Source organism: Dermacentor variabilis, unplaced genomic scaffold, assembly GCF_050947875.1.
Source record: "Dermacentor variabilis isolate Ectoservices unplaced genomic scaffold, ASM5094787v1 scaffold_12, whole genome shotgun sequence".
NCBI lineage: Eukaryota > Metazoa > Arthropoda > Arachnida > Ixodida > Ixodidae > Dermacentor > Dermacentor variabilis.
In genome coordinates, this window is record NW_027460280.1 from 48,599,656 (window position 1) to 48,627,627 (window position 27,972).

At 43.7% G+C, this 27,972-nt stretch overlaps 1 protein-coding gene across 5 annotated transcripts in view; it reads left to right on the forward strand.

Annotated features, from left to right (window-relative positions):
• The window catches only part of FANCI (Fanconi anemia complementation group I), a 116,924-nt gene extending 93,481 nt beyond the window's left edge, over nt 1–23,443 (forward strand). For all 5 annotated transcript variants that reach the window (XM_075676469.1, XM_075676468.1, XM_075676464.1 and 2 more), the window contains 9 exons: nt 4,523–4,691; nt 8,311–8,438; nt 8,519–8,696; nt 9,060–9,235; nt 9,952–10,068; nt 21,394–21,453; nt 21,558–21,653; nt 21,718–21,825; nt 23,255–23,443. In XM_075676469.1, coding sequence (XP_075532584.1) covers nt 4,523–4,691; nt 8,311–8,438; nt 8,519–8,696; nt 9,060–9,235; nt 9,952–10,068; nt 21,394–21,453; nt 21,558–21,653; nt 21,718–21,825; nt 23,255–23,365 — 1,143 coding nt within the window. In that variant the 3' untranslated portion in view covers nt 23,366–23,443. The remainder of the gene's footprint in view (nt 1–4,522; nt 4,692–8,310; nt 8,439–8,518; nt 8,697–9,059; nt 9,236–9,951; nt 10,069–21,393; nt 21,454–21,557; nt 21,654–21,717; nt 21,826–23,254) is intronic.
• The last annotated feature ends 4,529 nt before the right edge of the window (nt 23,444–27,972 follow it).

The following is a 27,972-nucleotide window of genomic DNA, read 5'->3' on the forward strand; positions in this document are numbered from 1 at the left end:
GTTCATATGTGGGTGCTTTGGCGAACGTCAACATGCACTAAATGTTTTCCATCACTGCTTTTGTTGTACAGTTCCACAAGACGAGAGGAAACACTTAATTACATAGTACAGTAATCCATATGCACGCATCAAACCGAGTACAGCACTAGACTCTACTTCACTTTCCTTAACTTGAAATGTTCCTGGCATGCCCTTTGAAGAGCCTTGTCCTTGTTCAAAGATTTTTTGAAAAAGTGCAGCCTAGTTAACACAACAAACTGGATAATTTCTACAGTGAGCTCTTTGCAATGGAGCACGCATCCTATTTGGAGTGTTGAACTGCTCAAGAACTGCATAAAATTGTGCACACTGAAAGCATAGAGCTTCTCTGTTGAAAAAAAGTTGAAAAAAACAATGTGAATGAACCTTATAGCACTTTAGTGTGCTCCATAGTACGATAGGCCTTGCCTGCCAAATTTTTTGCGTGAACACGCTGTCTGCATTGCATTCAGCTGCTTCTCCGGTGAATGTGAGGCCAGAAGCACAACGTAGGCAAAAAATTTTGCCATTAAACTAAACTGTACAAAACACGTTCGTGCATTCAACACTATGAGGGCGTGCCGCATCATCTAATACATAACATATAAACAGCACAATATCGCGCACTACACACCTCAACATAATACCAGTGGCACATGTGCAGTGCTTCCCAGCTTCCAAGCGATCGCGATCGACGTGCAAAGAAGCGCGGTCTAGACGCCTACGCTTGCCCGACAGACCTTGCTGGCGCTACACTGGCAAGAGATGTGCCGTGGCTTGTCCTTGCACACAAGCACGCTTCAGCGCCCCTAGCGGTACCGGGAAGTTTGGACACTCATTGCGTTTGTTCCTCACATAGTGCAGATACGCTGCCCATCACACTACCCCCTTCTGGCTTCCATACCTGCTGTGTCAAAGCCATTAAAACGCTAACATGAGAAAGTTTGTCGTGCACAACTCTTCACATGAGCTTTGTAGCTGAAAGTTATTTGTAGACTAGTGTCTTTTCCCTGATAGATGCTATTTCAAATGATTCATTTATACTGCACAGCGCAAGCTATGGCTTCGAGAGTATGTATTTTTCAGTCAAATGAGGTCTGGCAACGCATTAACTAGCTAATCACATTAAGGCAAAAAAGATTATGTTTATCAATGTAACATCACGCAAATAGCATTAAAATTTAAGGCAGTAGCAAGTTAATGTCATTTTTTCACACTTGTGGCACAGGTGTTACTCACCTCTCTGTCACAATTCTGGAGAACCTGTGCATAGCTGAATAAAGTAGTGATGGCACGAGTAGTGCTATCGTTTCCTAAAATTTTGAAACTATTCCTTGCATTAAAAGGTAATAATAAGGCTAGCAATTCGAAATATATTGTTACTTTAAATAATATTTTTAGCCAAAAGGTCTAGCTTGAGAGCTTTCGTAAAACTCTAGTTTAAGTGAAGGTCAAAGTAAAATATAACATTTTTTTCTTCATAATAAGTACAATTTACTCAGTTGCCGCAGCTTTTTGTCAGTTTTTGCACCACTGCTGCATTCTGTTGCATTTTTACCTAGGCTGTGTATTGTTTTGCCGTAGGGCCATGAGGGGTCTGTATTCAGTTTTACCCCTTACTGCATGAATTTTTATGTTCTTGTGAAAAAATTCAACAAGCCTTTGTTTAGGCCAGATGCCTAAACTAACCGCACTCTTCTGAAGAAATGCTTGGTTGCAAATTTATGAGCAAAAATTATTGCATATCATATATGGCACACCATGCAGTTAGGGCATATTTTTTTACTATGCAAAAGGACATTTGAATTGCAGAATACTTGCAAAAAACATCAGAACGATTGAAAAAACTTTACATATTGGTTTTAAAAAATGGAACCTATTTCTCACAACTCTAGTACAAGTGTCAGTGAAATTTGATAATGTCATCATTAATTGACGCATTGATACCGTCAATACCTAGGCCGGATCATTTATAGACGTTGGGTTTGTGTTAATTTTTGCTTTAGATAGCCATTATGTGTTCGATGCAAGCTGACGAAAACCTTTCTCTTCTTCCAAGAAGTATTTGTTGCTTCGAGTGTACAGTCATATCTCGATATAAGGAATCACGCGGGACTGCCGAAAATTCGTTATTCTGCAAAGTTGTTATAGGGAAATCCCCAAAATTAACTATTCCACCCATCAACCCACCAGTTCATAAGTTGTCACCGTTTGAGCTATCTATGAAAACGTCGTTATTGGCTCTTGGCCCACGCTGTTGCTATTTTCTATATATTCCTCCACCACGCACCACCAAAGCACTGTATAATAAGTGAAGCATGCAAATCAGACGCTGACACTGAGAAAAATAGTGACAAAAAGGAAGCTCCATGCTGCCTCCAAAGCACATTGTTTCTTCTTGTTTGTTTGTTTTTCACATTCCTTGCTGTGGACAGTGCAACTGTCTCACTCAATGCGAACACCTGAACTATTCCAAAGTACCAAGTGCGACCATGTGGCATCCCCGAGAGTACAGCGGTTACATTCCTCCGCACGTGTAGCTAGTACGGCCGCAGAAAGAAGTGCGAAAGAAAGAGGCATGCGCAAAAAGAAAGGCGAAAGAAGGAAGAGACACGCCAGCGTTGCTAGGCAACACTTACCTGGGCAAAGCGTGCGCTCACAAAACCCAGTGCGTCGTCACCTCCGCAGTAGATAAAAATTCTCTCCCGTGTTTTCTTTATTGAGCGCCATCTCAGGTTTTCTGAACGTGTGTGCCGCGGTGTCCGCTTTCTTTGCCTTGTTGTATGCTAGCCTACTCTTTCGGCTGCCATGAAGGATACACGGAAATCTAAGAAACTGCAGACTTTTGAATATTTGTTTGTAATACTGAGGCATTGTTACAGGGACCCTAAAGGCAAATACTAAGTCGATGTGGACTGTTTAAATACCATCCCAGAAACCTTGCAACCCTTGTTTCGTGCCAAGAAAAGACATAGTTTACGAGAAAATTGCTTCTGAAAGGTCCCAATGCCTTTTTCTAAATTCAAATCTCCCTCCACCCAAAGGGGGAGTGCTGCTGTTGCATACGCCATAGCCATCCTTTGCTGCCTACTGTCAGTGAGTAAAACGGTGCCCGACAGACAGTGTACCAAGTCAAGACAGAGCAGTAGATTCGCCGCGTCAGCTGCTTTTTGGTCAAGTGGCATAGACCGTTTGGTCATCCCGCGACATCACATGGAAGTTGAATTCTCTGATGCTTCCAGTTTGTGTGAGGTTCGCTAGCCAGCAAAACCAACGCAGCACTACGCGATTAGGAAAGTACTGAAATACGAACGCGTGGGTGGTGCAGAGTCGAGTGCAAACGAAACCAGTCAACCGCCCGCATCGTTGTCAACGGCAATTTCATTGAGTTCCTTTTTTCTAAAAATGAAATAGAATTGGACAAGTAGCATTTTATTTCATCTTATAATACAACACAAGGATGTTTTTTGCAGCGAGTAGTTTAGCACTAGTGACAGAATTTAACTGAGGAGTGCTTACGTCATCGGGCAAGTGCTTGGATATACTCGTGGAGTCTCTAATCATGTCCTGCATTTACCTCAATCTCGTGATTATTAAAGCTCTGTTCGCAATAATATTGACGCCTTAGAGATTCTCGAGCAGTAATCTATCACTTTAGCTTGACTCAGCATTTGTCTTAAATGTCCCTTTAACATGACTCGGAAACTGAGTAACGATTGTTATTCTGGAAAGTTCGGTATTCTGAAGTTCGTAGTACTGAAATATTTTTACATTGAAAACATAAGAAGTCAACAGGGAATTTCTGAAAAGTTCACTAATCTGAAAAGTTTGTTAACGTGGTGTTCGTAGTAACGAGATTTCACTGTAGTAGCTACTGTACCATGGCAGGTCCCACACTATCTTTATCATAAACACGATGGCATTTTCTTTTTATTACTTATTTTGCATCAATAATAGTTCTAAGAAAAAGTGTAGCTCATGCAAACAATAAATTTTGTTGCCATATTTGTTCTTTTACCAGGAAACATATCTCTAGTGTCCTCCACAAAACAAGCCATGACTGCATGCATTGTTCATTGAAGCATCACAGCATGCTAAGAATAAATAAGCACCCTGATATTTTTGTGCGCTGATTTCAATTGTATGAATTGTTGAAATAACATGTTTATTTTCTAACTTTCTGCCTGTTATGACGAGGTGCTCCCATTCTTATTTTTAAAGAAAAATTAACTAAAACGTTATTTCCACTGCTAAAGTTGCTATAGGTTTCAGTGCTAGAGAAGACGTAAATTCCAGGTCAATATGTAGCATTTTCTTTCTTTTCGATCCTGTTATGCTTGAAAAAGTTGTTCTATGCATATCTTATATGATACATCTTGTAGTAACAGGTTAGAGGCCTGCAATGGCTTCTCATTTGTTTATACACTTCTGTGGAGGCCTTTTTACTGTCTGTTTTGTCTCACCTGGTGCATGTTGCTTTAAATTACTTTAATACATGCTGCAGGCACTGGTAAATGACATCTTGTGCCAGACTGAAGACAGTACACGGCTGAAGGAGCTCATTCCCATAATGGTCATCTGCTGCTGTCTGTGCCGATTTATTGAGCCGGGTTCCCTACTGTTTGGTGACCTTCAAGATTGGATGAAGGAAATCTGCAAGCAGCAGAGCATAAGTAGGCCTTCATTTCTTCGTTCCTTCTCTCTCTCTCTCTCTCTCTCTCTCTCTCTCTCTCTCTCTCTCTCTCTCTCTCTCTCTCTCTCTCTCTCTCTCTCTCTTTTGTAATAGAACAATATTTATTGGTGGGCACCTACAGACCTGGAGCAGTGCTGCTATATCTATGCTGTACAGTGAGTGAAGCAACCACCCTCCACTTGATATTAGTCAGGCAGCAAGCTGTTGAACAGTCCGCCTACCTTTGCCCACTGCTTAATACCTTGTTGCTTTCACGGAAAATACATAAACGCAACAATGTACACTCGCCAACTGATTTTTCCCCCACAATGAAGGCCACAAAGTGTCTGAATATTCTGTAGTGCTTCATTGAAATACTAGTATCTACAGTTAAACTTTGATCTAGCGAACTTCAATATGACGAAATTCTCGATATAGTGAAGTATAACTTTTTATAACTTCTTGTCCATATAGCAACCATGTATTTAGAACTTCAATATAATAAAGTGTGTCTATACACAATTTCAATATAACAAAATTTCGCTGCTGCCGCGAAGGAATACTGAGACAATAACTGAAAACTTCCACGAACGCAGATGTTGAAATAGTTGAAATAAACGCAGCTGCTTGCGAACACACCTCTCAAATTGCATGCTGCACTGCCAAGAGCGACCGCCGAAGTGGAGCAGCATCATGTTCTACATCAAGTCCAAATGCAATAAGACCCTATTACCTCCTTTGCACTGTATGCTTTAGGTGCGAGTGAAAACGTGCTAGGGCGAGCCGAGAAATACGGTGGCTTGTGCCTGCAATAATGAAATTGGTGGCTTTAATACACACCTGAAGAAATAGTGGAGCAAGAAAACTATATTTCAGCTTTCTTACTTTTAAAATTGAGGATGGCTCGACTGACCAGCTACACTATGTAGTTGTCAAAAGCATTGCAGAGGCGTTCAATAAAGAGCCCTGAAACCGTGTTCAGTCAAGAAATTTTTCCCAACCACCAGCTTAAAGCACTAGTCATGGAAGGTTATTTCTAAACACTTTTCCAAAATAAAAGCTCAGTAACAGACAAGTTGTAGCCATTTAATGTAGTAGAACTCTTCCTAGGCTTGTCCCTCATGTCTTTCACTTTTTACACTCACCGCAGCATACACATATTTTTGGAAGATGTTAGCGTGCATCAGTCTTGCACAGCAGCAGTGCATTTCTCTCTCGTTCCCTCTGTTTTCGTTTTTGTTTCTTCTATTACACTCCCAGCTGTGACAGTCCTGTTTGCTGCATCTTTGCCACTATCCTCATCATTTGTAACCGTGGAGAAGTAAACTCACTTATTAATTTACTGAGGCTCAGAGTCCCCTGTGAGTCTAAGTGTGAGTAAGTCCCGATGACATTGAGTGAGACGAAGTGAACCCAAGTGGGACTGAGTCTTAGTGAGCGGAGGTTAGAGTAACGAAATCTCATCTGCTCGAGAAAAGTAAAGAAACAGGACAGGTGCCAAGCAAGGTGAAAAATTATTAAAAACTTCATATTTCAGCCCTCACACGGGAGCCTTATTCACAATCAACAAAGTGCCCATATGGGGTCTGAATTGTCAAGTTCTGAATTGTCAATTTTGTCAAGTTTTATTAAAAACTTGACAAAATTATTAAATTTTTCACTGTGGTTGCCATATGTACGGTTCCTTCACTTTGAGTCTTTAGTCTTTGTGAGTCCCAGTGAATCGAAGCTTCTGTTAGTCTGGATGAGCTTAAGTAAGTCCAAATCACTTGTGATTCTGATTCTTTTTGAGTCCACAAAACTGTATGCCAAGATAAGTTTACATCATCCCCGGGGAATATCTGACTCTGTATCCACAAGTGGGGTCCTTTCATCATGTATGTTGAATTTGATGAGTCTCTTTTCTAAGGTGAAAACTTGCACATAGCTTAAATGCATTGAAGTTCACTGCTACTTCAACTTGAAGACCTTTTTTTGCTCTCTACTGTGCCTTATTTCATACTCATGCAACTATCGCATTCTTTCTTAAGGCAGCATACAGATCGCATTTATCACACCTACAACACCACATACAGAGCCAAGCTTATATAATTTTGTTCTCATTCACCTTATGCTTACTCTTTGCTCTGGACACAGAATTCTTTCTGCCTCAGTATTCCTTTATAAAACATAATCTTGGTATTCTGGTGCACAAATTTTTAATGCCACGCTATCTATCCAAGTAATCCTTCCTGTAGAATTTCCTCAATCAGGTTTGGCTTGTCTTGACTTATAGAATTATTTTTTGTTACCTCGACCAAGGATAAATTGTGGAAGATTTTACTTTTGTTCTTTGTCAGCATCTTTCTGGAGCTCATTATCTATTAGCATCAAGGAATCATGGACTACTGAATCATTTAAACATACAACACACATTGGCCTTACCTTGTACTTCTTTGCTGCTGCTGCTGCTGCCACCGCCGCCGCCGCCGCCGTTTTATTTTCTTGTGAAAATTACAAGAAACAACACATACACATCTGCAAAAATTGCCAAATGTTCACGATGAGTTAATTCATCGTTGGAACCATAGGATGCTCATTGGGATGGCGAGTTGAAAGTGGATGCTACATTTAGAGTGCTGGTGGAAAAAAGGCAGGGAAGAGATTGAGATAACCGGATCCGTTACAGGCATATGTACAAGGTAGACGAAGTTTTGAGGGAAAGAAAAAAAGATTAAAGAGTCTTATACAAAAATGTTAGAAGAAAAGTGTGTATAGTATACCTGAGTAATTCAAGCAGGCTAGGTGACTATTTATCATCGCCCTGTTTCAAAGAGGCTGCCAATAAGTCATCATCATCAGATACCTTGTCATTGGTATTCACAGGGTTAACAAGAAAAGTGCTCTTTTTTATTTTGTATGCATATTGTATTGCCAAGGGAGAGTTCAGATTCTTTTTTTTTTGGGGGGGGGGGGTAACAACATTGAGGTCACCATAATAATGTGTTCGCTTAACTTCATAGCGGTGCTGAGTCTTATAGCAAAAAGGAAGCCTTAAAAGGGGAAAATTGTAACCCACCTGAATTGTAGCAGGAAGCTACAAGGAAACCGTCTCAGAAAGCGTTGGTCCCGGGTTCGAATCCCGGACCAGGACAAATTTTTCTTCAGCTGTGAGGCTTGCTAAGAAATCCGTATCGGTTTCCTTTGGTGCTTCCTGTTACAATTCAGGTGGATGACAATTTTCCCCTTTCATGTGATTTCCCCCAATTTGCAGGCTTCCGCAAAACTGATTTACCAAAAGAAACCTTGTTGTTTTAATACAATGGTTGTTTTTAAATGCCATGATGTTATATTGCGATTTCAAGTTTCACTGTAATATTGAATATCTGAAGCAAGGAAATGAGTACACAGTTCTATTTAATATGCATCTCAATGTGTTGTCATTTGACTCACTGAACTAGCTTGGTAATAATCAGTGTGTTATTACAGGTGTGGATTTTCACAGCTTTATGCTCCCTTTCTTATACATTTCTTTAAATGCTTGTTCAGGCTTTGTCACTTCTTTCTTCATATTTATTCTGCTTTGGTAGACAGCAGGCATAATGATGAATTAAAGAAATTGTTGTCTTCCACCTCACCAGCCGACCCAGCTGTTGCTCGCAGTCTACTCTCATTTTATCTTACTGTGAGCCACCAGACACATGACTGTCTCAAGAACTTTGGCAGTATTGCTGTCAGCTTTCATTACAACCTTGGAGATGTGGATGAGGTACGTCCTCTTTGCTTTATCATCTGATTTCTGTCAATTAACCTTATACAATACAACCTGTACTTTCTTAACTTTTACAGGATGTGGAGCTCTCCACTAACCAAGTGTTCTCCCTTATCAATGCCAAGACAGTAGCATCACTGGTGCCAGCACTTCTCGAGCACATCCACAAAGTGCATGAGCGTATTGACTGGTTGCTGGCACTGGTCAGATCCTGTACTGCTTTGGAGGCACATATGAAGGACAGTGACAGTGAAGGTATTGTTTTGTGACTTGGCTTTTTTTTGTGACTGCACAATGGGTTGCTGCTGTCATTTAACTAACCTAGTGCTCCATAGGTGACCATGCACTAACACCGTGTGACAAATTTAGGCTATTAAAGCCTCTGTTTTCTCATGTTATTAGTTCAAATTCAGTGATATGATGCAAGTGCAAGTTATCTGCTACTAATTGTATTTACTTTCTTCTTTTCCTTAGAAGGTAAAAACTGTGTGTGTGCATGCATGTGGGAGCATGAATGCATTTCTACAGTTATAGTTCGTACACAAAAGATTTTTTCTCAGTTTATTGCCACAGTTTTATTCGGAACAATAGATGTGACACTGTTCCTTGCACTGTTAGATTCTGCAGGATCTTCAAGACAGGTCCAGGAAGTGGGTCTGTGCCGACAGCTTGGCTACCTGGTGGCAATCTTCATAGAGCTGACCCAGTCTCAGCTGCCAGCTGGCCAGTGCACTGAGACTGTCATGAAGCAGCTCACTCGGCTGTACAATTCACTTGCTGGCCTTAGCAAACTGGTACAGTGGAAACTTGTTGCTTGTTCAACGAAAGTGCAAAAAAACTGAGGAAAATTGTGTCTGCTTTTGCTAGCACACAAAGGGGCCCTGGGATGCAGACTAAGCATATAGTTTTTATTCTTTGTTAGTACAGAATTAGTATTGATGATGCCTTGGTGACCACGACATCACCAACATCTGTGTACTTGTATTTTAGTCTTCTTGAGAAATGTATATCCCCACCAACTGCAGTAGCATGCAGCGGCGGTGATTTTTGGCCGTGGATATGACACTATATTGTGTTCACTGTGATTGGTCAAATTCAGTTTGCACATCTTGTCCTCATACTTGATAAACAATTGCAAAAGCAGCATTCTGCTGGGGTTTCAGGGTCTTAGTCTATGAAGCTGCCACAAAAATAAGCACTAAAATGACTAAAAAGTGAAACTGCAACAAGGGGGCAGGCCTTTTTAACTTGAAGCAGGTTTTGCTTTCTCTGAACACCCCTTCTTCCCCCAGCCTCACTTTATTATGTCTTTTCCCCACTTTTTCTACTTATTTGTACTAAAACCAACGTAGGCTATTATTTCCAAGTTACAAAAATGCAGGCACTGGCTTTCCAGGCAGCCTGTAGTCAATAGAGCTACAAAATTCATCAGGGTCCATAGCCTTTAATTTCTAAATGGGCCTAACTCACTACTGTTGGTCATTTTATTAATTTTTACGACTCTTTGCAGTATCTGTCACTCTACACCTCGAAGTTTGGTAGCTTCTGCAGCAAATATGAAAAGCTTATAAAGCTTGCAGCGACACAGCTCACACCAAATGTCTACACAATGATCACCTTCCTCCAAGTGAGTACTGTGTCCAGAGAAGCACATTGCAAGTTTTAGTTTGCACCAGTTTTGTTTGGTCGAGTTTTGAAGAGTCATTGGCTCACATTTACTTGAGCACCTTACATGCATCAATGTGAGGCACACTTGATCCATCTTCCCATTTCTTTTACATATTTACACAACCGAACAGGAGTGTTTGAGTGAGGGCAAATGTTGTGGGCATAGTCGCATCTCATCAAAGAACCCTTGGCTGAATGTGTACCAGCACTGGTCATTCTGCATATGTGGAAATCAGGAACAAGTCCCTCACTCATTGTCTCACCCTGCTGACACCGCAGCAACAAGTGCAAAGCATGCTGCATTCGTTTGTTATATTTGACCAAATGTGTGAACACCTTTAGTGGGGCCTTCTACGCATCTAGACTGTCTTGAGGCAGCCTTTATTGCACACAATGATGAGAATGCTCTCCTTCCATGCCTTGGCCCGGCAAAAATAGTGGCACGAAAGTGAGAGCCTTGTTTAAACCAAAGTGCATTAACAAAAGCAGAAAATTAGTAAAAAAAAATATTCATAGATTTCTCTGTTTAACTAATTCATTGAAAATTCCAGTATGTGAACCATTCCAGCTTCTTAAAAAACATCTTGAACTAAATTTAATACTACGTTATACTGAGCTTCATAGAGTAAGGTCTTGTACTGACATGTGCTCTTATTCTAACAAGGAATGGAGCTTGGCAATAAAAGCTTGGCTTGTATCATTTTAGATACAGCAATTTTGACTCGTCCCACTAATTTTGTTACCTCCATTATCTACTGACCCTACCACTGCAGTCTAGGGGGCAGAAAAAAGAAGCATGTGATAGCAGTTGCTATTCTACTTGGTCACAATGTTAGCATTGTGTTGTGCTCATTTTATGGAAATACTGGAGGAGCCAGAAGAACAAGTTTAAATTTATTGCTCATAACAAGTTTAAATTGAGTGGACTTTTCCGGGAATATTTTTGTTTTGTATTGGTAAAACTGGAAAGCAAAAAGCCTATGACTGTGCATTCACACTGTTGTGTGCTTGATCTGTTGTTAATTAGGCTGACCTTACCACAGTCGAGCACTCCACCATTAGGGCAATGGCTGGTGGTGGTTGTAGCTTTGAGCATGTTGAATGCCAACTATAGCTGAAAACCCAGGAAAAGCCACTGATAGAAGGGACACATTGCTAGCTTTGATGCTTGATAATAGTTGGGGTTTAAAGTCCCAAACCTGCAGGGTTGTCTGTGAGGGACATCATTATGGAGGGCCCTAAATAATTTTGACCACCCACATGCACCTAAGTTGAAGTACGTAAGCATTTTCGCATTTCACCCCCATTCAAACGTGGCCACCCTAGCTCTCATTTGATCCCATAGCTCCTAAGTAACCATGACACATAGCATGTCGAGCTTTGTTAAAGGGACCCGAAAAGATTTTGATGATTTTGTACAAACATTCAGAGTCGGTAGGGTGGGTTCTTCTGATCCTTGGGAGAGATTTAAGCGGCCCTTGTAAAGCATAAAATTTATTATAAGGTTTTAAAAATGTGCATCCCTACCAATCACAGTGGCGCCACTCCCCTGCGTTTTCAGCAGCCCTTTCCCATGCTACATAAAGTGAGTGAGTGATGTCACTTGGGTGAGCAATCTTCTTGGCTACCCATGTTACATCATCAGGAATGCTTGAAGCGCACCACTGCATTCAGGTTATTTTTAATAGCATACGTATACATAGTTATTTGTGTACTCTAAAAAAAATTGTGGCTGAAACCATCTCTCGATGACTGTCGACAGTAATGCAATTACATTAAATCAATATAGCGACACAACGTATTGGTACTATCAGAAAAAGTTATGTATGAGGCATGTACTACAGCAGAACTCCTCTTTCTTGCTTAAAGGACCCCTCACCAGGTCTGGCCATTTCGAGCTGACAAGCGCAGAGCATACAATGCGTGATATGATAACGATTGTGTCTTCAATGTATTGCATCGCTATGCACTGCAGAAAGATCTGAAACTTCAAACTGAATGCCGTTTTCCCTTCTCCAGAGTGGCTGCCGCACTCCAAGCTGGAGGATGACGTACACATGCTAATGCGCCTACATACACATGTTTGTGCTGTAATGTCGCTTGTGGTGACACGCGACTTCAAGAATTATTCAAGGCAACATTTGTTATTTGTGTAATATGTTGCTTGAATAGACGAATTAAAGCTTAGAGAAATAACAAAACACGCAGACCGAGTGTCTGCATGTTTTTGTTTTACTTCGCACCACAGCAAGAGAGATGTACTTCCATTTCGTCTGCTTGTTCCCACGTTGTACAGTTGCACGTGCAGATACCAAAACTATGTCTTTTTTTACCGTGTTCCAGCGCGGGAACATGTTCTATGATCCGCTTGTGTCTGCCTCAGTATTCGTGTAGCACGGACTTATACTGCTAGTCAAGTGTCCTCGTGCACAGCGCGTAAAGTCGAGTGCTGGGCGAAATGAGACAATCGCAACAGCTCACACACGACGCCATCAGCGGAAGTGCGCCGTGCTGCAATAAAGCGAAAAGAAAAAAAAATGTGAAGGCGGGGCCCGTGACGTATGCGTCGTGTGATCCTCGAGATCTAGTATGGGAGAAGGCAGGAAAGGAATTTCGCTTGCGAAGGCTTGACGGGGCAAGAGGAGAGAGTGTATCGCTTGGCAGTGAAGCTTGCCTTCTGAAATCATGTGTTCGCGGCACTGAAATATTATTATCTCGGCTATTAATGAGCCAATTTGAAAAATTTTTGTGGCAGAATGCTCCCTAGAGGACACGTAACAACTGCCGGCATATAACCAAAATTTGCTATGGGGCCTGGTGTGGGGCCTTTTGAGAGCACTCGGTGCCATCTAGTGCCGGTGACACGAAGCCTGTGCATGGCCTCCAAAATGCATGATGGGCCAGTGCGTGGCGAACGCTGAAAAACGCATCATGTGGCAACCAGGCTGGTCGCTCGCGCTTCTTTCTGGACACACAGCACCATCTAGTGACACTGCCGAGAAGTTCGCACACGGCCTACCAGACAAGAAGTGTAGCGCACCGGTGCCTGTGAATGCTGAGAATGGTTCCCTCGCTTGCCGCACACTCCATAGTACATACCCATTGATCGAAGTTAGTGAGATCGTCATTGCAGAGCGGCACATACCCAGGGCATTCATGACGCAGGTTGCGAAAGCATTCGCATGAAAGGCGTCTAATAAATGTGAAACATACCCTGTGCATTTGTGGCCCAGCCTGCTAATGCGTTGGGTTGCTGTCCTTGAGGAACCATTGTGATGTGGGTTTGATTCTGCTCAGCAAAGGAGAAGTTTAAGGGATCTTTCTCGTCATTGTAGAGTGTCACATCCCCAGTGGCACATACCTAGTTACTCAAGTTCGTCCAAGACATTCATTGAAGAGCAGCACACACCTACTGGCACATAGCCAGTGATCGAAGTCGGCATCAAAGAGGTTCATTAAAGGCCAGCACAGACCCAGTGGCACATACCCAGTGTTCCAGTCGGCATCAGAGTTTCTTCAAGAAGCTGTGCCAACTAGTCCCGCATCTACAGTGACCCATGTCGGAGGGAGAGAGGCAGACAGACAGACCAACTGGCCGACACCTCAGAAAGTGTGTGAAGTAACCTAAGAATGTTACCGCATCAATAAGTACACAAATGCAATAAATTTAGACATTTCTTCAAACCAATGGCCACTTCTGCCTGACAATGCAGATCGTCTGCTACAGCTCTAGCAATGGCAGCCAGTGAAAGTAGGAGCAGCAATGATTTCTTTGGTGGCAAGAAGATGAATAATACCAGCACTGTATTATGCTCGTCTTGCTCTGCAGGTATTGGCAGGGAGTAAAGCAGCGAGTACACACTGCAGAAGATGCAAGCGCTGCATGTCAATGCGATCGCCAACCTTCTTAGTTAACACAGTGATTGCCTCCAGTTTTGGAAAGTCACTTTTAGCAGTAATTGCAGGTTCAGCAATTGTCGGAGAGCAAAGTTTTGTGTATAATTTTTCCGGAATATGATAGCAGAAAAATATCCTAAGAGGAGATCCGAAAAAAGCATTGCGAAGGCAGTTTAACTTGCTTTCTAATACAGTCAAACCCACTTGTAACAATATTCAAGTGACATGAAAATTCTATTGTTGTAACCAATAATTGTTCCACCCAGATTGCATGAAAAACAATCAAAATAGAGGAATGGCAGAGCTGTTGTGAGAAAGCTATAATGGCAGGGAGGCCAGTGCCCCTCCCCACTACCTTCCTCCATCCAGCTGCTGATCGTGTTCACTTGTTTAACTGTCTAACTGCTTTTTGCTCCAGTCACATCTAAAGAGCTGCGGCTGTTACAGCAACTGACATGCAAGCTCCGCCGAGGCAATTGCTTTGGTGGCCCCAAAATTGGGCTTTTAAAAAATGCCACAATTGAAGGTTGCCTCGGCAGCTTCTCTGCTTGAGAAATTCTGAAGAAATGCTTAGGCAAGGTCGCCACAAGCATCCCGCCACGTGCTTCTCACTGGCTTGCACAATAAAATTCCATGTCCGTCAGCATTGCTTGTGTGATGAAGAAGATCGGCAGGCTGAAAATCCCCGTTGCCATCGCGTGGCATGTACTCAGTTCGCTCTCTGGCTGCGCCCTACCTGCTGGTGCTGCGTTTCTCGCTGCTGCTCTACAACCCAAATAAACCCGCTTTACAATTGGTAGAGGTGCTGGGTACAACAGGCATTCTGGAACTTCGCTATCAGACACTACAGCCCGTCTTCATTATGCTGGAAGAAGGACCACCACCACAACAACCCGCTACCACGGTGACTACCCTGTTCTGCCCCAGCCCGTTTCGTCAACGTGGCCCACCCATCTTCCGCAGTACCGAAGACCATGACGTAGAAGACTGGCTCGCTGACTATGACTGGGTGAGCATCCACAACCACTGGGACGACACCAAAAAACTGAATGACGTGTCGTTTTATTTGAGCGGTGTCGCTGGCGTGTGGCACCGCAACCACGAACAACTCACGACGTGGATGACCTTCAAAAGTAACGTGGCGGAGGTATACGGGCACTTTGGTCATGCGCAACAGTGCGGGGAGACATTTACCAGTTGTATAGAAGATGTTGTCAACCTCCGTAACTGCACTGACGTCACAATGGCTGATGCCGAGAAGATCCGCCATATCTTCAAAAACATTGAAGACTGCGCCTTCCAGATGCTGTTGGCGAAAAATCTGACGACAGTCTCTGAACTCGTCAGTCTCTGTCAAAGTTTCGACGAACTACACAAACAATGCATAACGACCCGCCAATCTCCTCCTCAGGCCACTTCAATGTTGAGCTTGGCTGTTGCCCCGGATAACACTTTGTTGCTGCTCCAGGTCAAGGAGTTCGTCCGTGAAGAGGTGGCTCGTCAGCTTTCTCTGATTCCACTTGTACATGGCCAGTCTAGTTCTCCGTTGGCGCCCGCTCTCCAATCTGTCATCAAGGAGCAGGTAGCCAACCACATTTCGCCGTTTCTCCAGCAGGCTCCGACTGCTGCTCCCCTGACGTACACCGCTGTCGCTACGAAGCCTGCACCACAGACCTACGGTCCCCTTCGCCCACCTTTGCGCCCGCCCGTATCCCCTCCAGTCAGGCCACTGGTGCAGTATGCACGACCTCAAGACCATTGGCGCACGGAAGAATTGGCACGGTCCAATTTATTTTTATTGTGGCCATGCTGGACACGTGGCACGTCACTGTCGCCCCCTTACACCGAATGTCCCCCAACAATGTGCGTCCATATGTGCCACATTTCCAACTACACCGCAACTATTCAGACACCTTTGAATCTCCTCCTACCGTCGAGATCGCATTCTCCACTCGCCGTTCACCTTTTCCTCGCCGCCGCTCGCTTTCCCCCATGCACCGTCGGCGGAGCCCTCTGCACCAGGAAAACTAAAAATCACAGTTCAGGAGGTGAGAACAGCGTTGTCAGCAAAATGTATAAGGCCTCACACTTCCCCGAAAAACGTTATTGAAGTCGCAATAGAAGGAACATTGACCCTAGCACTTGTCGACACCGGCACTGCACTTTCAGCGATAGATGCCCGTATTTGCCGCAAGATAGGAAAAGTGACGCCGCCGCTTTCTGGACTGTCCCTTCGGACTGCTAACGTGCAGCATGTCGAGCCATCGAGCGCCTGCACCGCTCGTGTCGTCATTCAGGAGGTCCTTTATATCATAGAATTCATCGTGTTGCCATCATGTTCACACGACATCATATTAGGTTTGGACTTTCTCTCCGCACATCACAGGATCATTGACTGTGCCCGTGCCGAAATCGAGCTGTTTCAGTTTTCGACCGATATTATCACTGACCACAAGGACCCTTGTCACAAAATCGCCATTTCAGAAGACACCGTTTTACCTGCCTGGTCTTCCGCTCTTGTCAGTATCTCTAGTGACTCTGTAGATGACGGCACAGTACTCTTCGCTCCGTCTGAACTCTTAGTTAGCCGCCGTTCGCCGTCCTCGAGTTCAAAACTGGCGTCTCTCTCATGTGTGTGTCAAACCCATTGGCCAAACCAATTACTTTACGCCACCGTGAAAGCCTTGACAGAGCAGAGCCACTGGCCTCATCATACTTGACACGATGGACAACTCCACTTATCTTGCCACTCTCGAGGCGTCACCTCCTCAGTCACTGCTGCATTCTTTAATGCCAGCTATTGCTATGAACTTACGACGACGCAGCACGACGAACTTCTTCAATTGCTTCAAGGCTTCTCTTCCTCTTTGACTGCCAAGCAACATCACTTGGCTGCACAACGACTGTTTCGCACACTATCGACACTGGGAGCCATGCACCCATTCGACAGCGTCCCTGCCGAGTACCGGCGACTGAAAGATGCATTATCAATGACCAGGTGAACAATATGCTCAAATGCGGTGTCATCTAGCCTTCTAGTAGTTCCTGGGCATCGCCAGTCGTCCTAGTTAAAAAAGAAAGACTGGACCATACGATTTTGCGTTGATTATCGAAGACTTAACAAGATTACCCGAAAGGATGTATACCCATTGCCATGTATCGACAACGCACTTCACTGTTTGCAAGGAGTGGACTTTTTTTCCTCCTTAGATCTCCGTTCTGACTACTGGTAGGTGCCCATGGCTGACGCTGACTGTTCTAAAACCGTGTTTGTAACACCAGATGGCTTGTATGAATTCACTGTCATGCCATTAGGTCTCTGCAACGCGCCTGCCACCTTTGAACGCATGATGGACGGCATCCTGCGCAGCCTGAAGTGGCATATTTGTCTCTGCTACCTCGACGACGTTGTCTTCTTTTCTCCTTATTTTCCGAGCCATCTTCGCCGTATACATCAAGTTTTGACCTGTCGCCGGAATACTGATCTCCAGCTTAGCTTAAAAAAGTGCCTATTTGCAGCTCGAAAACTGACTATATTAGGCCACGTTGTCTCCAAAGAAGGCATTCTTTCTGATCTTGCTAAACTTGCTCAAACTTGATCCTGCTCAGTAACAGAAAACGAGTTCCTGGCTATCGTATGGGCCCTTCAGAAATTTCGCCCATATCTCTAGGGTCGACCCTTTAACGTGGTGACAGATCATCACGCTCTTTGCTGGTTGTCTAACCTCAAAGGCCCGTTAAGCCGCCTCGCTCGGTGGGCCCTCCGAATCCAGGAATATGATATCCGTGTTGTCTATCGCTCTAGATGCAGACATTCTGACGCCGATGCCCTCTCGCGCTTCCCAGTTACTTCAGACAGCAGTACTTCTACATACAGACATGATATCTCACTGCTTGACGTCCTGGACATAGCCTCGGAGCAACAAAAAGACCCATGGATCATCATGATATTCGAGTTTTTGTCAAAACCTCTGGCTGCTTCAGTACCTCGAGCGTTACACGGACAGGCGCAGCATTTCACCATCCGCAACAGACTTTATACCACGGCAACTACCACAATGACGGCCCCACATGGCTCTTAGTAGTGCCCCACCACCTTTGACAAGATTTATGCTCCGCTTTTCACTCTGACCCGCAGTATGGTCGCACCGGAGTGTCAAAAACCTACACACGGTTTCGCCTACGATATTATTGGCGAGGAATGTACAACTTCGTCCACAAATACGTACACTCCTGCGTTGCCCGCCAACGACGCAAATGTGTCCCGCTTCTCACCACTGCACCTCTCCAGCCACTTCCTCACCCAACCATTTTACCGTGTCGGCATTGATTTATGCGGGCCTCTTCTATCTACTAGAGCTGGCAACCGATGGATTGTTGTCGCCGTAGATCATTTGATACAATATGCTGAAACCGCCGCCTTGCCTGCCGCATCAGCAAAAGACGTCGCCTCATTCATGCTAAACAACTTTGTTCTCCACCATGGCACACCTCGTGAACTGCTGACGAATCGGGGTCACATATTCCTCTCGGAAGTCCTGCAGTCACTCCTATCTGAATGCCAAATTATTCACTGCACTTCTACTGCTGATCATCCACAGACCAATGGCTTAATGGAACGATTGAACAGAACTCTTGGTGACATGCAATCAGTGTATGTTGCATCTGACCACTCCAACTGGGATCTTGTACTTCCATTCATCACATACGCATGTAACACTGCCTCTCAAGCCACTACCAGATTCTCACCATTCTTTCTGCTTTACAACCACCATCCCTCCAGCACCATTGATACCGTTCTCCCGTACCAGCCAGACCCTGCTGAATGGTCACCTATTTCTACAGTCGCTCAGTATCCCAAGAAATGCCGACAGCTGGCCCGTTCTTTGACGTCTGCTGAACAGTGCCGCCAAAAACAGCGTCATGACCTCAGCTCAGCCCCTCACCCCTTCCCCATCGACTCACTCGTGTGATATGGGTCCCACCTGTTGCTGCTCCTGGCCTTTCGTTCAAGCTCCTTCCAAAGTACCATGGGCCCTCCTGCGTGGTTGCGCAACCATCACCAGTTAATTACGTGGTCGAACCCTTATCGCCATCTCCCAATCTGTGTCGTCGGGAGGGAGAGACTGCACATTGACCGGCTGAAGGTGTATTACGATCTGCTCACCTCTTCCTGGGTCGCCAGCATGGCTACTCTTCAATTCCGTGGGTAATTTTGACAAAGAAGATCGGCAGGCTGAAAAGCCCTGTTGCCTATTGTGTGGCTCGTACCCAGTTCGCTCTCTGGCTGCGCCCTACCTGCTGGTGCTACGTTTGTCGCTGCTGCTCTACGACCCGAATAAACCCCCTTTACACTTGCTTTAAGCTAAGCTTGCCCACATCTTTCCCCAAGGCACCAAAGTGCTCCACGTTGTGCAGCGTAAAGTCCCTCGCGAAAACAAAGCCCCGGAGGGACTGAATCATCTGCAGGGCCTCCTGCAAGGACAAAGTAGAGGCAGCCTTCCCTACTGAGTCGTCGCTCCCGTCATGGCCGTCACTGTGGTCATCGCTATCACTGTCGTCATTGCTATCCAATGCAAGCACATTCATGACGATCGGCTCATCGGTTACAGGCCCTGCATTTTCAAATCTATAGTAGTGCGCTTTCTTTTCACCGACAACGCCGTGTATTGCCAATGATCAGCGAGCGGATCAGCCATTTTCCGTTTTGATGGTGAGTGAAACGAGGCTGAGAAACCACGTGGTCAGGAACAACTTCAACGCAACCAACAAAAACGAGCACGAGTGACTTAATCCATTGTCAGAACTGCGCAGAATGAGGGGCTAGCGAGCAATCTAGGAACAGTGCTGGCAGCACAGTTGGCGCAGTCCATTCGTGTTTCAGAGGGTGGCACAGTGCAGAGCTATGGGCACAGCCCATTCGTGTACAGAGGGGTGGAAAGGCTACGGAAGAGAGGAACGCGAGGCTGGCAATTCGAAGCAGGCTGAGCGCATGGCAGCTGTCGGGGCGGCGGGGAGGGTGCAGTGGCTTGAATTTTTCTTTTTCTTTGCAAGGTTTTGCATTCCATTGCCTGTCAGCATGGACAACCAGAAGCCAGACTTCATCGTTATAACCGATAATACGGCTTTGGGGAATTGTAGTAAGGGGTTATTTCACCATAGAAAACATACAAAAGTTGACGGGGCAGCAGCGCCTCCTTGTTATAACCGTGTTATAAGTCTGTCAAAAGCCATCATGAGTTAGACCTTGGTGCAGTAGTACTGTCTCTGCCTCCCAGACAGGAAGTGTAGGTCCGATGACAATGTCCCTTTTTTTTTGGGGGGGGGGGGGGTAATATTTTAATGTAAAAAAAATTTATTTTTAGATTTTAAAGAGTAGAGAAAGCCTTATAAATATCCAATTTCACCACATTCACAAGTTAGTGGCAACGATTTCTTATTCCACTGATGGCTGCAAAGAAATCTTACAAGCAATCGTAAACATATGTTATTAGATATTTACATGTTATCAGGCGGTTATCAAAATGAGATATTACCGGAAACAGCTACTTTCTAGTTTGTACTGCAGAAATTCGGTGAACGCCCGTGGTGGCATCCATCTCTTTTCTCATGATGCGGTGCAAGCCAGCGAACATTGTGTGTTCGCCACCACGTTTCAATCCATCGCATGCAGTTTGTCCTTCAATTTTGCTCTATGTAGCCCAAGGCTAGCAAGAAAAACTGCATGGGAAAGACACGGGAACACACGGTTCAAATCAACCAGAAGTAGAGAAGTAGTCAACACCTGCATCACCACTTGAAGTAAACACGACATTGCGATGGTTGACGGTGTAAAAGTTTAAGGGGAACACCATGGCTTGAAGGGAGCGTAATGTTTACCCATCGCAACTGTGTTATTACACCGCGTTGGTATGCAATTCTTTTGAGAAAGCATTTCTTGAGATATACCCTGTGTGTCAAGGCATACAACAAAATCAATTTTAGGGACCCTTTAACTCAATGTTTCTTTGCATATGTGCGTTATAAGGTGGTAAGGGCAAGTGGCATAAAGGTGTCCTGGGAGCAATGTACAAGTAATGCAAATACATTGTAAATCTGTTAGATATTAGTTATTTTTACCTACCTTTTAACTTGGCCTTCTGCTTCATTTCTGAAAAATGCCCATGCTTCTCAGCCATTTAGTTTTATTTAAAAATCAGATAATTCAAAGCAATTCTTTATTTCATGCCAGGATTGAACTATTGAAAGTGACTGATGACTGTTTTTGCCACAGATAAACCTTCTGGTTTAAATTTCTTTAGCTTGGATGAGCTCCTTTTCGTTACAACTAGGATCAGTCTATTGTTTTGAACTGTTCAAGTGCTCTCCACCCCTACCCCAAATGCAGAATGGAGAATCTGAAAGGGAGCCAGCGAAGAAAAAACCACGGAGAGATGAAGTGCGGAAGGTAGGTGCAAACATCTGAGATGTGCTTCTGTTTGTGATAAATTTGTACACTTTTGAGTGATGCTTTTGTATTCACATCATTCTTCTTTTGCCACCTGTGTTAAGGCTGCAGTTGTAAGGGAACTAAGTACCATTCCATCCCTAATTTATGCCATTGAACAACATGAGAAGCTGCTCATCCAGTTGATGAAGAAGTCAAAGGTCAGTTGGCATATGTCCGTTTCAGGCATATGCATGAGTCAACCTGTATGTGCTACCCATGCAGGTCAACCTTATGGAGTTTGTGAAGATGAGCACCGCTCGAGACTTTCGCATTAATTCAGCAACAGTACAGGCTCGCCTAGAGGAGTCTGCAGAAGCCAGTGGCAGTGCAGTAAGGCACATTTTTGTTACCTATCTTGGTGTTTACACCATTGTTTTCTTTAGTTCTGCTGTCTTGTGTGTTCCTGAAAGTGAATATACTATAGTAGACTTCCTTTAACTTGACTCCAGGTAATTTGATTTTTCAGTTAATTTGATCCCGACCAAAGATCCCAGGCAGCGCTCATGCATTTCTATAAGTGCAAACTTTCATCATTTTGATCCTAAAATTTATCTTCACTGGATAATTTGAACTTGACCAATCAGCATGCATAAGTTTAACCTCTATAGCGACGCCAATAATGACCCCTTTAGTGGCAGCGTTTGTCTCAGCGGAGCATGACAGTAGATGCGTTGAACACATGGCACATAGAGTTTCCTACATTATACTAGAGGGAACTTTGGCACTGAAGTCGTTGACCCACAATGGGAATCATGGGAAGTACATGGATATCATGGATATATCTGATCTTCATGCTTGTGGGTTCAGGCATTCTAGTGGCTTTGTTTATTACGCTTTACGCCTCATAAGATATTGACTTATGCAGTGAAAGAACAAAGCATTAGGCAAGTAACTTCAAAGCTTCAGGCCAACCCTTCAGCCTCAGACAGCTGCCTAGTGCTAACCTCTAAAATAAGCTGAAGATTGAGGACTCTGTAGTGAGACAATATTATTACATCATCTACTCAGTCTTTGTGCTTCCATCATTGGAAAACTGAGCAGCACCACACATGCTGGGTTACATATTTGGGCATTAACTATGTCACCTGTGCCTGTACTTTTGTTAACCTCCTCAGATAGAGGATACGTCCTGAAAAATTAGTTGTTTTCAAATTATAAACTGAATCTTACTGCTGGTTCAATAGTGCTAAATTCAGCTTTTTAATGTGCTTGAAAAACAATTGATTGTTTTTATTGAGTTCCTGTGGTGCTTTATAAAGAAGGCCAAAAAGGTAGTCCTTATTGTAGTCATGTGGGTGAAAATTGTGCCCTTTGCATGGACTGTAGTAGGTGAACTGTGTGTATACTGTGTATAATTAAGGTAACAAATAGGCACATGTGTTCATTAGTGTTAGAATTAACCCACAGATTCATTACCTAACAGTTTCGTCGATGAACTAGGGCGTTATCCTCTCTTTCTTTAAGTGGTTTGGTGGTACTCTACTAGAAACACTTTAAAAACAAAATAGCACTAAGAATGGGACTAAACAGAGAGGATCAAGACTGAGCACCATTTTGTGTCTTTCTGTTTAGGCCAGCTCTTAGCACTGTTTCGCTTTCAAAGTCATGTACCAACTAGCTTGCCAACACTCATTATTGCATGAGAAATGCATAACAAAAAAAAAAAATGCTCAGAGTACTGTGACAGTGTACAGCGGTGTTGCAGTGGCATACATCTGGTATTGAGAAAAGTTACTAAGTCTGCGTGATGTCTCTCCAGGATGAGGACAATGCAAGCGTGGCATCTACAGGCAGCTGTTCAGCACCGAAGTCTGGTACAGTAAAACCAAAAAGCAAACGTCTCCGTAAAGCCCCAGGGAGCAAGAAGTGAGAGTTACAACATAAAAGTGTGACATGTGAACAGTTGAAAATGTATATTGTTAATATAAATGGCTTTTGTGAGTGTGAATTAGATATTTCATGTCAAATCTTTGCTAGTGGGATGGTGTGAATATATTGAATTCACCATACCCAACTATTTGATTCCTGTGGTAGTGTTTTCGCTTACAGTGCACGTTAATTGTGACACATGGTGAGGCTAGATTATGGTCCTAGATCATGAAACAGTCCTAGCCAAAGTACTGTAATCTTAGCATGGTGTTTGGGATGCTTTGGTGTGGGGTAGGAGTTGAAAATGCGTGCACTCTTAGCGTGCACATCTTAGCTGCCAGCCACAGCAACTTGGAGACCGCTTCTTTCCTGAACGTGACAAAGTACTTTGTTTTTAAGGTAAGAAAAGACCTCATGACTTTTGATGGTGACATGTCACCTCTGGCAAAGAAGCAGTGCCAGGTATTAGACATTGTGCATGTGGTTTAGCAGGTGTAAACCATTGTGAACAACAACAAGCCTGGACAATCAATGATGGCCATTGCCAAGCACCTTCTGGCAGAGTCAACAGTAAGGCTTCTGTGCACAAAGACTTTACATGCCATGGAGGTATTCTGCAAGTGTCCACCTAGTGGACATGTCCATTTTGTTTGCTCCTGAAGTGCTGATTGCTTGGGGGTGCCTGTCTTCTTCTCACGCATACTCCAACCCAGTTAATTAGAATTTCAGCAGGAGACGAAATGAACATGTCCACTAGGTTGACACAGATTATACCCCAGTTCTATGTGATGATTTTGCATCCTTCCACTCAGCCTGCACGGCCCACAAGTTATCTAGCCGCGATTCTAGTCGACATTAAGAGGAAATAATGGAGCTGGACAGGCCATGTAGTGCGTAGAGGAGATAACCGGTAGTCTATGGGGAGTTAAAAAAGGTGCTTCCTTTTTGCAAATAGTCAAGCAACATAAGGATATTCTTGTGCACGATGGTTGACCACACAATCACTATGGGTCAACATCAGCACTTTATTATCTGGAAAAAATTGTATGATCTAGGTAACTCAGTTTCCAAAAGATCGTTTGGAATTTATACTCTTATTGGATCCTCTTAAAAGCTAGCTTGCTGTCCCAGGATGACCAAAATTTTAATACACCTCCAACTACTGTCATAATACTGACAATCACTGAACACGAGGTAGTGTTTAGCATTCGCTCACACCGCACATGGTATTGTCACCTGTGCTACGCTGCATTCCACATGCACCCATGCAAGGCAATTTTCAGCAACTGCATTAAAAATGGTAGAAAAATGCTGAGGCTGTTTTCTTCCGGTGTGTTTGTCAGGGGCATACTAATGCTTTGCTTCCTCCTGCTGCAGTTCGGTTACTGGACATGGCAAAACTACTTGTTCCAACCAAGTTTTGTTCATACAGTTCTTCGTATCTAGTTTTCACCCATGGCTCACTGTGCTCACTTAGGTTCAAATGATACAGCTCATCGTTCAACCATTATCTTGTTCACAAAATCAAGGATAGGCAGGTGTTGTCAGTTTACTCTGTCCTAGGAAAAGCAGAGGCTCGGTGCATGGGTGCATGTGATCGGCACTCATACAAATGCCCAATGTGTTGCTATTTCACTTCCCGATCCATGGGAGGTTGAATAAACATACTTAGAACGAGCATGGGGAGAAGTCGAAAAGGAAAAGGAACGAATTTACGGTGTGGCATAGTAATTTGCACAGCTGCAGTATGTTCACTTTGCGCCATGCGCGGTAACAATGCTGTTGCCATGACCGCACAGCTTCCATTTTTGTGGGTTAATTGTCGCATGGTGTACATTTCAGTTGCCATTACTGCATGGTCACCGTGCAGAGTGAAATGGGCTCAATGCAACATTTAGATTTCACTTATCTCTTCTAATTATGAACGACTCTGAAAAATCAATCCATTAAAATGCTCCTTAGGTGCTGTATTACAATTTAACCAACATTTCTGATGTTGGCATGACATCTTCTACTTTTTTTTATTTTTTTGCTTTAAAGGAACATAAATAGAAACACTGAATTAGTTTATGTTTATAAAGTATTCGTGAAAAACTACAGTATCATTGATTTCGCGGTAATGGGTTGATTATTAGAAGAGAAAATTGCTGTCAAAGTTGTATTTTTAAACTTCGTGCCACAACCCCGGGGTCGGTGCGTGTGACTTCACGCGTTGACCCCCCCCAATAGTTCAGTAAAGCTCTCGAAAATTCCTTAGTTCAGTCCTCGGTTTTTGGAGAATACTATTGATAAAAATATAAAGGCACACTAAAGGCAGATATTAATTCAGGCTAAAGGGATAGATTAATGCTCGAGAGTATCAAAGGCGCCAATATTATCGAGAACTTAGCTTTAGTAAATGAATCGAGGTAAATGCAGGACACGAGTTGAGACTCCACCCTCCCGAGCCATTCAAGTACCAGCCCGATGACGAATCGGTCTGGTACTTTGCAGATCATTACATTATAAGACGGAAGAAAATGCTACTTGTCCAGTTCTGTTCGATTTTTAACAAAAAGAACGGACGTTCTCCTTGAAAACGACGAGGGCAGTCGAAAGGTATTTGAGGTTTCGTGCGCGTTTGTGTTGCAGCTGTTTCGTTATCGAGCAGTGCTGTACTGGTTTTGTTGGCTCGCGAAACTCGCACGAACTACAAGTAGGAGAGATTGCCACGTCCATGCGATGTCGCGCGATGCCCTAACTACAGTTCACTTTACGCGAACGGCTGCGTGTTTGAGTTTTGAACAAGGGTCCGTAGCGCCGTCTGTCACTAACCACTACCCGGTTAAGGGGCCGGGGAAGATTTGAATTGCGATAGAGGTATTCGGACCATTCAGGCGCGATTTTTTGTTAAACTAGATCTTTTCTTAGCACGAAAGAAGCGCTACGAGATTTCTGGAATTGTATTTTAACAGTCCACGTTGGATTAATATTTGCCTTTAGTGTCCTTTGCAAAATGGCGCGGTACTTGATACCTCCGGAGCGTCTGCTGTTCTTGAAGAGTATTTTCATCGGCGGAAGCAATGAGGTGTGAAACAGACATGGACAAAGTGTATGGAGTCTGAGCATTTCACTTTTCAAAAGTCCACGGTACGGTTCATTTCACTGCTGAGCCTGTTTTTCTAGTGAAACTTGACAATAAGTTGCAGCGAAGCAAGCGTTTCATTTCAGTTCAATACATCGTTCCGCTGTAGAAAACGAGTGAAAACGTACAAAATTATGCACTTATAATTTTATTTTTGGGGTTATTGCTTTTTTACATAGAAAGGAAAGTCTGACGTACGAACTATTTGCAGCCTCGGGGAGGAACAGTGGCTGGCAGTTATGAGGGCGTGGGCGGCAAAATCCATGACGTCATGGCGAGCTGGTGCAGGAATTTCAAGGCGGCGTCACTGCCCGTCTTACGTTTTTGCGTATTTCACAAAGTGTTTTTGTCAACGTGACGGAAACTTTTTTGCTATTGTGAAGGGGCAATTTAACAATACAGCTCAAATCATTTTGCTCTTTAGTGCCCCCTTAAGGGAAAGTCCTCAGTCTCGAAACCCTAGAAAATATACTGTCAAGTCTCAGAGCATCCTAAATAATTTTTTATATTGCCTTTTCTACTAATCAGTTTCAGTTGCGCTTCCCAAGAGGTGTGCCATGACAAAGAAGGTGGTCATGTGGGAGCAGATCGTCGTGTTTTGGCACTGGCTCCGGATCGCTCAGTCGTCTGCTACGCGGATACGTAACGTCGGGACGCGCAACTCCGAACCGATTTACCGGCTATCGTTATGGTATCGTCAAATGATTATCTGGATGGTGCGGATAGCCGTGGATATATTTCTTACCAGCATGCACATACCGTTTTAGCTCGGGGGCTCCTCTCTTGATACATCGGCAAGGAGAAATCGTTTTCTTGGCAACCATTGCACCAACTTTGACGAGTTTTGTTGCGTTTAATAGAAAAAGTTATGATCTAGTGACATTTGGGAACGGATTTTTTATTTAGGCCGTCAACTTTTTCTATAAAAATTGTTGGATATCGTAAATTTTCAGAAAACTACCACGTTTACAACTTTAACTCAGGAATGTAAAATGATATCACAATTATTGAAAATTGAATTCTGGGATTTTACCTGCGAAAACCACGCTTTGGTTATGAGGCACGCCGTAATGGCGAACTCCGGATTAATTTTGGCCACCTCGGGATCTTTAACGTGCCCTCATGAACAGAACACGGACGTTTTTGCATTTTGCCCCTATCGAAATGCGGCCGCCGCGGCCAGAATTTCATCCTGCGACCTCGTGCTTAGCAGCACCGGTGTCACAATTCTGTAAATTGCATCTATTATAGTACATCTAAAGCGCATAAAATTGACGGACTTTTATTCTCAGTGTTCTACATACTTACTATTTCTATTTATCGGAAGGAGGAATGGTCGATTTTCGATGTTTCAAATTGAACCGCCGTTAACCTATTCACATGTGATGCTATTTTAGTGCGTTTGGTTTCATATGCACGTGCTCTTTTATTTTATTTTTCTTTACTTTTCGTCACATTTACTGTACGAATAGTGTACCGAGGCG